We start from the raw sequence: 14788 nt of genomic DNA on the forward strand, positions 1-14788 counted from the left end.
TGAGGGCAACAATGATTAATAGACCAGAGGCTTGGACTTGAGTCTCAAATCTGTCAACTGACTTTGTGATTTTAGGGAGGTCACTTAATCTATTTAGGGCTTCAGTTTCTTCATCTATAAAATAAAGGGGTTGATCTAATCTGTTCAGGTCAGTATGGGAGTTACTACTCACGTACAATAACTTGTCACTCAAAACAAGGCTGAGGCAATAGAATTTTAACTTTACTAAACTATGAATCTATTTAATTTCTTTGTATTTAAAAACCAATAACTGGAAACTTTTTAAAGTATATTTGGAAAAACTTAGGTATGTGAATCTGCATCTTTCAGCACTGAATTTTATAAAGATCTAAATATGAAGTAAATATTTCTGATGAAAACTCAGTGTCTGAACTGGAATAAGACACAGGTGTAAAATCTACAGTTGACTTTGAATAATATACAAAAAATTCCATTAATGATTTTTATATTAACTAGAAGGTTAAGTGATTATATTTGTGCATATTAAGCCAACCAAAATGTATCATACTTAATTGCACTGTTCCTTTTTGCTTTTTAAATGTGGCTACTGAAAAAATTTAAGATTATGTTTGTGGCTCCCTTTGTATTTCTATCAGACAATAATGGCCTGGATGTTCTGAACAGTGTTTTTACTATATCATTTTTAAGATGGGCTCCTGTACTGTAGTTTGAGTATACAAAGCACTGATTGAAAAAAGTACTTAATGTCCTATTTTATTCATTTTATGCTTATTTCTTTAAGACTCTTTATTATTACATGGGAGGCAGACAAGCAGATTTGCTTACTGGGCTTCTTTTTCTATAGGAAGTATAAGTATTTTACATCATAGGGATGGACCGTCAGGATGCATCTTACAGTGCAAAATGCATAGCCAATTGGATAACACTAGATACACGATCAATAGGTCAATCAGAAAGTCCCTGCCCAAAGTCCCTGATAATAGTGATAGGAACTGCAATTAGTCTCTGAGCAGAGATGAAACTATAAGGTGAATTTTGGAGTTCTGGGGCAGTTACATTCTCCTGGGTAACCTGAACAAAGAAGAACACTTCTGTACAGATATAAGAAAAATCTGGAAAGACTCAAAGATGAGGAAAGCAAAACCTGACAGCTTTCTAATCCTGGTTCCAGTCCTGTCCATATTCTAAACTTGGGTGGCATACTATTCTTACCATCCCTGTAAAAGTAGGACTGTGTGTGTGCACATGTGTGTACATGTGTGGGGTTAGCTTCAGTTCATTATTATTACCAAGAACAACAGAGTAAATTACTCAGATGAGCTCCATCAATACTTGGAGATCTGATATTTTTTTCTACTAGTTAAAATGCATATTGGTAAGTAGCTTCTGAGTAGCTACTATATGCAGTGGGTTGTCCAAACAAGTGAGGAAATAGAAAGAAGTAAACAATTTCATCCCTGCTCTTTAGATAACTAAGATATAGTAAAAAAGAGAAAACATAACAAAAATAATATTAATGCCATCAGGCAATTACTATATGCATAACATACTTGAGGTTTTTTTATATCTTATTTCTCACAATAAAACTTTTAGATGCACAGTATATACAATACTAAGCTGTGATTTAAGCTTGAACCTAAGTGAATAGATTCTGAACAAACTCTACAGAAATTAGAAGATAACTATAAAGTTAGGTCCCTATGATGGGTATAGTATTAGTGTTGCTAACCATGGTGTCTCTAACATCAAGCAAAATGCTCCATACAGAGTAGGTATGACACAAGGTCTCCCTGGCCAAACATATATAGAGAGGAGGGAAAGCATATTCCAGAAAAACAGAAAAGAGCCTTATAAGAAAGACAGACCTTAAGATGATCTTGGAGGAGATAGCCACTAGAATATGTTCAACTCCAAGGTATGCCATGATCTTATGGATAGAATTTGGATGAACAGATGAGAGAATAAAGGACATCCTTGGCAAGGGGAGGCAGTCCCCAGCAAAGCCCTGGAGTTGTAATATGCATGGTAATTTCAAGAGGCAGAGATGCATCTAGCTCAGATGGTAAGTTTGTGTTGGGGAATGGCGTATGCTATTGGAGCATATACTCATATACTAGATGAGATGGTTAGGGTGAGGCTAGATGATGGGGAGTCAAAATCATCAGGTTCAGGAATTTGGCTTTCAGTCTTCAGTAAACGGGAACAATGGGAAGATTCTTACATACAGAAGTGACTCAATAAAGAATAGCAGAACAGAAAGCTCAAGAAAATCATGATTCCTTGAAATTGCATAATACAACACTTATATCCAAGAGCCTCCATTAAATCCCACTTATCTGAAAGAAGATAACAATAATAATGTTGAAGTGCAGATACTGCAGGATGAGTTTTAGGCACTTCGTCAGAATAATCTTCTGTACTCTGTTCAGTTCCAATGTGCATCTCAAGGAAATTACAAGTAACTGTACATCAGGGGACTGTCCCTCTTTCTTCCTTTATTCACTTCCTTTCAGAAAATATTTACTAAGGGCATACCATCCATTAGGCACTGACAGAAGACAGAGCAAAAAGAAAATAACCCCCATCATGAAGTTTACAGGTAGGTGGAAGATTACCAATGAAATAATCCCACAACAGATAGGAAACTGATACTCTAAGGAGTGCCCTGAAAAGAGTTTAATAGGACGGGCTGGTGTTGTTGAGGAGGTGGGGGAAACAGGGGAAGCTGAACTAGGAAAGAGTCAGGAGTCATATAGACATGGGACCACGCAGAATTCCAGGTACAAAGAAAGCCACACACATGGAAATGGAAGAAGATGTGAGGGAACATGTGAGGACCAGAGACTGAAAAAGGATATGAAGAGGTGCGTCATGGAGGCCTTGCTGAAGGAAAGTCCTTCCCCTGTTTCTAAGGACTGGTGGGAAGTCATTTGAGACATGCCAAGAAGGAGGGGGAGGTGTGAAATGATGAAATGTATTATTATTATTATTTTTAAGTTACTCTTTTTACTTAGTGCAAGTCAAAATGTCAACAGATCATGGATGGCAGGAGGGCCAGACAAATGAAGGTGGACAAGCCCAGAAATGAAGCCTTACGTACGTACTGGAGGAAGGACGCAGCAGAGGGAAGAAGGCTGGAAGGTTTATTGTTTGAGCAGTATTATATGTGGCCATTCACCTCCCCATTTAGTCATATCTTTAAGAAATAGTATCAGAAAAAAAATTAAAAATCTTAATTAAAAATAGATATAAGATCTGACAGTATAAGCTCCATCAATCAAAGACCTGAAGGAGACACTTTACCAAAAGGAGGTCTGTCTCATTCAAAAACTTCAATGGCATATCCACATGACCTATTAATTTCCTACTGCTGTTATAACAGTTCACCACAAAATTGGTGGCTTAAAAGAACACACATTTCTATTTAATAGTTCTTCAGGTGAGAGATACAAAATAGGTCTTAGAAGGCTGAAATCAAGCTGGGCACAGAGGCACATGCCTATAATCCCTGTGTTCAGGAGGCTGAGGAAGGAGGATGGCAAATTCAAAGCCAGCCTCAGCAACTTAGCGAGGGCTTAAACAATTTGACAAGACCTTGTCTCAAAATAAAATATAAATAGGGTTGGGGATGTGGCTTCATGATTAAGTGACCCTGGGTTCAATCCCTGGTACAAAAAAAAAAAAATTGAAGTGCTTCATTGTAGTTATGTATTTTCTAAAGGTGCTAAAGGAACTTTTTTTTCCAGTTTTTGTAGCCTACCAATGTTCCTTGGCTTATTATGGTCCCTTCCTCCTTAAAATCCATAAGAGTAACATTTTCAAATCTCCCTTTTCAGCTCTGATATACCTACCATCCTTTATAAAGATTCTCCTGTAAATTAGACTAGAACCACCCAGATAATCCAGAATAATATTCCTCTAACAACACTCTAAGTCACATCTGCAAACTCCCATTTGCCATAAAAGGTGATATATTCATAGGAGAAGACATTTTTGAGGAGCCATCATTATGCTGATACTCACGTGCAAATGATCCCAGACTGGATCTTGTACCAGAAGAAAATAAATTTTTATAAAAGGGAGATAAAACTGAAAAACAGTCAATAGACTAAAGTATTATAATTATTGCTAAGTTTACTAAAGTTGCAAATCTACTGTAACTCAGAGAATCATTCATTACTTAGGAAATCTATACTGGAGTGTAAGAGGTAAATGGCCATGATGGACACAATTTATTCAAGGGGTTCAGGAAAAGAATAATACACGTGCACACACCAGAAAACAGTAGCTGATAAAGTAAATGAGGCAGAATGTTAAAAACAGGTGAATCTGGATTAAAGGGTATATGATACCCTTTGTATATGCTTGCAACTTTTCTGTAAATTTAAAATTATTTCCAAGTAGAAAGGTAAAAGAAAACTGTGTGTATATAATTTACTTTAATTTTAAAAAGTAATTAAAAATTTACTTTAATTAAAAAAAGAATTTTGACTCAAACAAGCAACTCATAGTTTATTTTGTGTTACAGACAACAGAATGAAATGCAGATGGGTGGAACAAATTCAGCAACTCAATTTTTGTTCTTTCTACGATAACATTACTGGTAAATGAAAAGGCTAAGAAATGTTTAGATACTTTTAAGGTTCAGAAGTTAAAGGGAATCCTAACCACCTAGTAATATTATAGTTTTGAAGATTTTAAAATAGAATTGGTAATTATCATTGGATTTAAATACCAACTGGTTGATCACAACCTGTTATTTGCCAGAGGGAATCTGCTAGGTCATTTTCTAAGAAAGTCCTTAGGAAAGTAGAGTCCCCCTTTCAGCAGTACTTACCTGATTTTTAAAAGTAAAAGTTAACTGTATTCTATTCAAGTGCTTTTTTTCTGTCTAGTGCCTAAGGCAAAATTTTACTGCTTTGGCCCCAGGGAATCTTTCTGGCACCCATTCCCACTCCACCCTCTATTGTTTCAAGACAAAAGATAGGGCAGCAGCTGGGACTCTGACCACTGACAAATAATCAGAGGCCTCTCCACTGGGAAACTCCTCTGGTCTTGGCAGAAATGAACAGTTTTAAATGAAGGTAAAATAAAGGGTGAGACCCCAGTTTCTGCCCAAAGCCCTATGCACGGGCATGTTTTTCCTGCCAATTATGGTGGCCAAGAACAATGTTTCTGCAGTAGTTCCAGGACAGCATGCCAAGATCAAATAATAGCGGACTTTTCTCAATTACAGAAACATGCACAAAAATATGTGGCCATAAATCGGCTTTATTTTTACAACTCTGGTTCTTGCTATCACCAGCCAACACTAAAATCTATGATTTAGCACCATCTACGATTATAGCAGCACAAAATAATCTATGTAGTTATTTTGCGGTTTAACAGTTATTTTGCAAAGAACTGCAGGATTGTTTGAGTAAATTTGGCAATTGCCATCTTAACCGCTGCTGTAATCGGGAGCAGGGATGGTTCTTTGTGACCTAGAACCTTCTCTCCCAGCACTTTCCTCAGCATTTTTTGAAATTGTTCGGATCCTCACTTTCTGCATCCCAGGGTTAAGGATCAGAAGGACTGGCTGGGGTTTCTTTCCAAGACTGTCACTTTCTAGTTGTGTAACCTTAGGCAAAATACAAACCTCCCAGTGTATCACTTATAAAATAGGAATAATAATAGGATTCTACCTAGTTCACAGGGTTTTTCTAATCATCCAGGGAGAAAATGTGTGAAATCATTTTGCAAATGGAAAAGACCAGGTAATCCCCACTCCCATCTCCAATATAACCAAATTTTTCAAGCTTATAAGGTCATTGCCTAATTGATGTATGTGTGTTTCTTAAAGTGTCCAGCAAAGTGCTGGCTCTGTAGTTTTCCTTAACAAAACACTTGCTGAGCGAGTGATCAAAGGTCTGAACTAATAAACTTTCAGAATGCCATAATTCTACACCTCTATTTCCAGAGAACTCTCCCTGCTTCAACAGACTTGGAGCTAGGTTTAAGGGTAACAATTTTCCACATGAAGACTCATGTTCTAAAGAGTTCTAAAGAACTTCAGGCATTTCATGCTAAAATGCTTACTAATTAAATGTTTTTTAATTAGTAAATTATGTATATAGTAATTAATTAGTAATCGTGTGTGTGTGTGTGTGTGTGTGTGTGTGTGTGTGTGTGTGTGTGTAGCCATGAACACTGGCTACACGATATCACTGTAGGGTCTGAAGGCATTTAAAAGCACATAGTAATGTGTTTTTAAATTGCTAAATAATTTTGATTGATCCACAAAAGTTACTCAAAATATAAAACAACTTATACAAAGCCCATATACATTAAGTATTTGGTAAATTATGGAAAGATGAGAGTTGCAGAGAAGAGAGTAGCCCAAATGGTTTTAAATTTTCTCCAAGAACCCAAATGAATGAACATAAAACAACATGTTAAAAGCATGATGAAAAATATAAGTGGCAACTTTTAAATATCATTAACTTTATGTGTGTATGTGGTACTGCGAATTAAAACCAGGGCCCTGCAAGCTCTCTATCACTAAGCTACAATCCTTAGCCCCTACATTGAATTTCACTGTTATTGTTTTTACTTTGTTTTGTTTAGTTATACATGATAGTAGAATCAATTTTGACACAATTATAAAAACATGGAATATATCTTGTCCTAACTCAGACCCCATTTACTCTCCTTCCCCTTCCCTCTCCCCACCCTCTTTCCCTTCCCTCTCTATTGATGTTTCTGCCACCTACCCATAGTTATTGTTTTTGAAATTAATTTTTTTTGTGCTTATACACAATGGCAAAATTCACTGTGGCATATTCATATATGTGCATAGGAAAGTTAGGTCAGGTTCATTCCACTGTCTTTTCCTTTTCCCACCAGCTCTCCCTTCTTTTCATTCTCCTTTGTCTACTCCACTGAACTTCTATTTTTCCCCCCACTCCAATCTTATTGTGGGTTACCTTCCACATATCAGATAAAACATTCAACCTTTGGTTTTTCGGGATTGGCTTAATATATGAAAAGCTCTATAGCTTATGTACGGATGCATACTTTTCAGTAAAGCATAAGAGCAGGCAGGGTTACTTATTTATATCTTTCACACAACTCCAGGGATGGTGTGCTTGGCCCAACATGGGAAAACATTCACTGAAATGAAAAATTCTAACTCAGAATAATTGTTATCACTAAGAAAAAGTTGGAAGTCATGGTGCAGGGAAAAAGCATACACAGGCTTTCGTGATTATGTTTCCTCAAGGGGAAATCTATTTGAAGCCAATATTGCACAATGGGTAGGTCTGATAAGCTCTGTATATATATATATATATATATATATATATATATATATATATATTATATGTGTGTGTGTGTGTAATGCTGTTCTTTCTGCTTGAAAAATTTCTTAATGTACACAACAAAATTTTTAAATTTCAGTAATAATGTATTACAATCATAAGCACATACTTTTAAGATTCAAAGAATCTACTGTACTGCTAATATGTTCAGAAATAAAATGTTTCATATTCTCAAATTAAATAGGAATGAGAGAGATTTATATAAGACTCTTCAGGTAAGAAAACCATGATATAATTTTACACTCAAACCTTTTTGAGAGAAGATCAGGGAAAAGAATTATATGGCCAGACCTAAAGAAGGTGACCTTATTTCCTCTATATACAGGTCTAAGGCATGTGTGCTGAAATGATCACTGATAAAGGTTAGCAGTTGCATAAGGAAAAAAAAAGTGTTTTGTTTTTTTTTTATAAATTTTTTTTTAAAAGAGAGAGTGAGAGAGGAGAGAGAGAGAGAGAATTTTTAATATTTATTTTTTAGTTCTCGGCGGACACAACATCTTTGTTGGTATGTGGTGCTGAGGATCGAACCCGGGCCGCACGCATGCCAGGCGAGCGCGCTACCGCTTGAGCCAATCCCCAGCCCAAAAAAAAATGTTTTGAAAGTCAAATTTTGAAGATACTTTTTTTCCAGTCATGACAATTAGCAAAGCCCTAAACAGCAGGCAATTTCTTATCTGATTTCCTATCTGACACAAAGGATCCCATATCTTCTTTCAGTTACCAAAATGAGACTTGGAGATGTACAGCTTACATACCAAAACGTCCATCCCGGTGACATAGTTGAGGGTTATCAGATAGTCTTTTGGAAGATTTGCCACCTACAGAAATAAAAAGAGAGAAAGAGAGAGATTTCAAACACATCAATTAGTCGTATTATTTATCCTCCATTTCTCTTTGTAGTCAAACACACTCTCCAAAAAACAAATTCAGTTATGGGTAACTAGACCTACTGAGTTTTGGAAACATAATACAAATTTCAACTTCCATTTGTAGTCTTGGAATTCTCATCTAGAACTAGTTTCTAACTTATTCCTCCATAGAATTAATAATAAAGTATGCCCTTTAGTGAGTGATTCTCAAAGCAAGAGCTCAAAATAAAATCTTACCATGAACAGGAAGCTGCTAGAAATGCAAATTTGGGGGTCATATCAGACTACTGAATTGTAACAGGTCCTGCATTCATTCTGGTGGATGCTCAAGTTGGAAGAACTACGTCAATAATTTAGAAAAAAATGAATTTTAAAACATAACTACATATACTTACTTTGGGTTGAACACTTGAGATGTCACAAATGTTTGCCTAGTTACTTTCAAAGGTTTTAAAAATCATGGCATTTGCAGGTAAATGGATGGAACTGAAGAATATAATGCTACATGAAATTAGCCAATCCCAAAAAATCAAATGCCAAATAATTTTCTCTGATTTAAGGATGCTGATCCATAATATTCTGTGGGGGTGGGGGGATGGGAGGATTAAATGAACTCTAGATAGGGTAAAGGGAAAAAGAGAGGAAGTGGGCATAGGGGTAGGAAAGACGGTGGAATTCGATAGTCATCATTACCCGAAGTACATGTATGAAGACACGAAGGATGTGACTCTACTTTGTGTACAACCAGAGATATGAAAAATTCTGCTGTTTATGTATAACATGAATTGTAATGCATCCTGTTGTCATATATAACAAATTAAAATTTAAAAAAATAAGAAAATGATAATGTCAAATGTAGTATTGACATTAGTCATTCTAGAATAAGTGAAAACACAACAGGATTTGGGACCAGAGAATTTATAACTAATCTAATCTCTCTGTACCTTGGTTTCTCTCAATTGTAAAATGGAGATCCAGTTACCTATGTCAAATGATCATTTAATAGGTGAATGTGCCAAAAATATTTTAAATATTCGATCATGCTTTTTACTGAGAGTTAGACAGACAAATGATTTTGAAGACATCTGACCCCATCGGCCTGTCTCTCAAGATGTCTTTTCCGCACAGGAAGCTGAGATCATATGCATGTTTGCAGGACTAGGTCATCTCTTACAAGTCTTTCACAACATAAGCCATACGCTCCATTTTGGCTTTGCCAATAGCTTCTAGAATCTGAGAACAACTTGGTAAGACAACCATACAGGTAAAGGCATTAGGAGTCAGAGGGGAGCCAAAATAGGAACTGGTTCCACTGTACTCCCATCATCCAACTGCCAGTGGTACCAACTCACACTCATTTTACTGTTGCACCGATACACCTGGTTGTTGGCTCCTTCTTCAGTTCACTTAATGATACAATAGTAAAAGTGTCTTTATTGAATATTTCCTGTGTGCCAAGCACTTTAAGCTGCTTTAACAAAGATGAAGAAACAGGTTCAACGAGGTCAAGTAATTTGAATAAAGTTACATGGCCACCAGGCATTAAGTTGGGACTAAAATTCAGGTCCCCCAATAGCAGAGCCTCCTGTGCCTCACTATACAACTTCATCATCTCTCTAGACACCTGCCCTGAGTATATGCCACTGTGAAGTCTCCACCATTATCTCTCTTCATGTCATCCCCAGTAAAAGAGTAGAATCCTTCGTGCCTATTGGAAACATATCTAGGTGGCTACAGAACCTGGCTTTGTTTTAGGCATTGTCTTTCTTGCCCTTTGCACTTAATTTTCTTCCTATTAATCAATCAGCTTCCTGCCATTCTTTCATACTTCCTTTTGTCTTCTGAAGCTCTATCCCCACCTTTGAAAAGTGAAATGACCTAGTCATTTTACATAAGCACTGGTAGCAAAGACACAATGGACACCTTTGCAGGTGTGAAAGCTGGAATATGAGACTGAGCAGCAATATGCTTTTTCGTTAGGAACCAACCATGTAAACTAAAGCCATGCCACATGCAGCAGGAAGGAGCAGGGATTCTGAATGAACATGAGCTGTCAACCACCTAGCCTGTTCTAAAGCACAATTTACACTATGTAAAAAATCTAAATATACAATCAATTGAGTAAATATTACTAAAACTTAGATTCAGCATACATTTCTAAAAGGAGGAAAAAATATAAAGAATATGCTAGATAATTCCATTTGGTGAGTAATTTATATACAAAATTTGATTCAAAGAAGCCAAAGACAGTTTACAAGAAGTTTTCTGACCATGATGCTGAATTCTCCACACTGTTATCATTTGGGGGATGTTTCTGAATGAAGCTGATTCATTGACATTTAATTTGTAGTGGGATTTCAGAAAATACTATTTTTGAAAAGTGCTTTACTATTTATAAATTTTCATATATAGTCTCTACTACAACCCACATGACTTATCTTACTAAGTTTATATTACAAATGAGGACAGAGAGCCGGAGAGGTTATCTGGCATCTCCAAGGTCATAGGCATCAGGAGTAACTACTAGAAGCAGGATGTAAACTTGGCTTTATGAGCTGGTGCCCTGCACACTGAGCTACAGAGTAGTTTCCCTGTAACGACTTTCTTAGCTTTCATTGGTTCGTTTCCAATTATATTTGGAAGAGAACTTAGAAAGTCAAACTGTAGATATTTATGGTCATTTCACATATTAATATATTACTTTCTAAGCACTTACAGTATGTCAAATAGCATTCAGAAAGCACAAATAACCTTGCTATAAATTCAGCTTCTCTGAGGTATATTGATCACTGTGCAAAGTTTTATAGAGTAGAGGGAGACTTTAGCATGGCACTTAGAAGATGTTCCTTAGAAGCATTATTTGATGTTGGGGCTGACAGCACAGGTTCTGAAAACAAACTGCTTATACTGGATCCTAGTGTTGCTACATGCTAACTCAGAAGTCTTGGGCAAGTTCTTCATCTATGTTAACCTCATTTTCCACATGTATGAAATAGAAATTATAAAAGAATCTATCCAATAGTTCTATAAGGATTAAATAACCTTCATGAAAAGAATGGATATAAGTGTCAATGAGTATTAAATGCAATGATGTAGGATATTCTAAATAAAGGTCATGTGCAAAGGCAATGAATTAAAAGCTCATGATGTGTTTGGGGCCAACTAGATAAGATCTAGGAAATACACCAGGGGGTTGGGGATGTAGCTCAGTGCTTTCCTAGCATGCACAAGGCTCTGGGTTCAGTATTTAAAAAAAAAAGAATCAGTCGGGCATAGTAGTGTACACCTAGTATCCCAGCCACTCAGGAAGCTGAGGCAGGAAGACAGGAGGATCACAAGTTCAAGGCCAGCCTTGACAATTTAGAAAGACTTTGTCTTAAAAAGGGGAAAGGTACTGTGGGTGTAGCTCAGAGATAGAACCCTCCTGGGTTCAATCCCCTGTAAAAAATAAATGAAGAAAGAAAAGAAAGAAACTATATTAAGTTAAGTCCCGTAACTATATTAGAGAGAGGCTTACAGAATGCTGGCCTAAGGGGATCAAATGGGAGGTTTTGAGATTCACTAGGAACAGTTCTAATATTGGGACTGGAGAGCAAGTTCCTCAGCCTTAGGCACATCACATTGCCTCTTTGGACCTTCTGCTCCTTTCTGTACAACAAAGAAAGTGAACTAGATAATTACTAAAATTCAGTCTGGTTTAACTTTGTTCTAAAAGGACAGTGCCACACTGAATGTGGCAGGCAGAGAAAAAGCATGACAGCAATATTTAGGAAGATTAGTCTGGAAGGATGGATTGAAGGTCGAGAGAGAACAGAGATAGGCAGAAAGTTAACAAACTACTAGTAAAGTGCTAGAAATGTGTTAAATCTTGATACAGTGACTAGAAGTCTCTAGAAAAGCAGAACGTGGCCTGCATTCCATGGAGATACCCTGTTGATAGATTTAAATAGCTAAGTAACTAAAGCTACATATTTAAATCTACTCTATTAAATTAAGTTCAGGGTTAAAAATGGGGGAGTGATTTAATTGAAGAAGTTAATTAATAGGAAATTTTACCAAAGGTCAAAATTATTCCAAATGGCTTTGATTTGGAGCACAAGGATGTCAGTATTATGCCAGACTATAAAATCTATAAAATTGCAGAAACAAGTTACTTGATGATGGGCTAACTTTATTAGAAGGGCCCCATTTGCTATCTTCTTTGGATGTTGGAGGTTCTGAGGATTGACCATACTCAGTGATACTGGGAAAAAAAAAAAAAAAAACTGAAAACAAGAGCAGAGTTCAGAAAATGCTAGAAACTCATCCAAGAAAACTTCTTTGTGAGACAAATTAGCACTGGCTGCATATCAAACCCTACAGGTATCTGGACACAAGAGAAAAAAAATCAAAAGTCAGAAGGCTTAACTCCCTCTCCTTCTCTTGAGGTCACTGATCTAAAAATCTTTGGATCTCAGTGATTTCAATGTCATTAAGGTCCTTAAGTCTCATGAAATCAGCAGCCACATGGACATCTGTGGCAAGACCTTTACTAATCTCAGTTGTCACTCATAAGCCCAAGGGAGGAATCAAAATGTAGTAGTGACTCATGATCCTCTTGACACTGTTTATGAAATGTTAAGTGTTATCTCAACCTTTAGGGAAATGAGTTCACATTTCACAGTCTCATCAGACCAAGCAACATTTGTGGATGTAGAGGAGAAAAAAAAACTTAACACTTCTATCTAAATATATAGTTCACTTATGTAAAGCAGCTAACTACAATTATGATGGTCTAGGCTTTAGAATTAACATAGGAAAATGCTTTTTTTGTTTGTTTCTCTTGAGAAATTATTTCCCATTAATACTGACGAAAGCATCTAACTTACTAGGCAAATCATCTGTAGTTTTCAAAGGTATCTGGATAGGGTTTTTTTTTTTTTCCTTTTTTGAAAGGTAACTCAGTGATTTAAAAGAATATTAAAATGACAACTTCAAAAGACTTGTTTCAGTGAGAAATGCCTAGTTTCTTATCAAATAGAAGATTAAAAACTTTTAAAAAAGATTTTTCGTCTATTTCATAGTGCTATGGGTTAAACAAGGTTTATTCCCTCTGAAACTTATGCTGAAATTTAATCTCCATTATGAGATACTAAGAGGTGGGACCTGGGGGACCTTCAAAAGGTGGTTAGGACTCTGCTCTCAGGGAATGAATTAATTTATTTGTGTAATTAATGAGTTAATGGGTGACCTTAAAAATGGGTCTACTATAAAAGCCAGTTTGATGAGGTCTGGCTCTGGCTCCCTGTCTCTTATCATGTGACACACTGTTGCCCAGGGACTCTACCACAAGAAGGCATCACCAGATGTGGCCCTTCAATCTTGTGCTAGAACTTTGAGCCAAAGTAAATCTTTTTGTAACTTACCAAGGCTGTGGCATTTTCTTATTAACAAGAAGAAATAAGACAATATATACAACTTATGATAATGACTACAATTAAGTAGTATTAACAGAGCTTCTACAATATGATAGCTTCCTAATCACAATAAGGTAATTATTACTCTGGAAATATAAATCAATATATTACAATGGTAGTTCATAAAACACAGTTTAAACTTTCATCTCAGTGTACTGGGAATGCATTATAATAGAAACTGAGTTCTTGTGCTTCAAAGACAAGGAGGTCTTAGGCACACCAGGTTCAAGCCCTTATTCACCTTTCTGTTAACCAGGTGATGATGCCAGGTTACTAATCATCACTAGATCTCAGCTTCCTAACTAGGAGTGAAATTACCTGATAAGATTGTGAAAACCAAAGGCTACAATCCATGGTATATTTTATTAATATATGACCTTGGAGAGTAAAATGACCTTTGCCTGGCACCTGGATCCTCACAGCATTACTACCACTTTAAAAAGGCATGGAGCAGCAAGAAATAGCATCAAGTGTTTTATCATATGGAGGAAAATAAAAATTTTATTTTCTCGTGATGAGATTTATGTGAATGGTAAGATAGCAAGACACCTAGATAGTTTTTATCAATATTTTTAAAAATATTTTTGTCAAAGTATTAGAAGTCTTGAAATGAGCTTTAAATAAACTTATACTCACTACAGTAGCAGAAATTGAAATGTTAAATATTACAATCCAACAAAAATAAACTTCAAAAACTATTCATTTAACAAACTATTGCTCTTCAAAGATCAAACCACAGTATATGAGACCTCTACTTTTAAAAAGAAGACATGCTTATGTCATTTGAAGAAAGGCTTAGAATTTCACCTAGAAATCCTTCACTAGAATGCAAAGGCAATTCAATTTGAAAAACATACTATTTGAAGAAAAATAAAAATCAAAGTTAATCACAATAGTCCAAAGTGTTAAAATTGGCTATGTGAGGATATATTATCACTTCTCATTATGTTAATCTCCAAAGTCATGTACTGATATAATCAACTTAAAATAAGAGTCTACCACAAGACCAGGAAAACTATGGGCTCTTTTGTTCCAATTCTAGGCTACTGACTTGTAGGCTGACCTTGAAGACAGTAATTCAACTTCACCTTTATAATATGGTGATGGAACAGCAACCTACTTT

General features: G+C 36.0%; 1 protein-coding gene across 2 annotated transcripts in view; it reads right to left on the reverse strand.

The window, feature by feature from the left end:
• The window catches only part of KITLG (KIT ligand), an 85394-nt gene that overhangs the window by 30680 nt on the left and 39926 nt on the right, over positions 1–14788 (reverse strand). For both annotated transcript variants that reach the window (XM_081311063.1, XM_081311062.1), the window contains exon 3: positions 8096–8158. In XM_081311063.1, coding sequence (XP_081167189.1) covers positions 8096–8158 — 63 coding nt within the window. The remainder of the gene's footprint in view (positions 1–8095; positions 8159–14788) is intronic.

This window comes from Spermophilus citellus (assembly GCF_964194105.1).
Source record: "Spermophilus citellus genome assembly, chromosome: 10".
Lineage (NCBI taxonomy): Eukaryota > Metazoa > Chordata > Mammalia > Rodentia > Sciuridae > Spermophilus > Spermophilus citellus.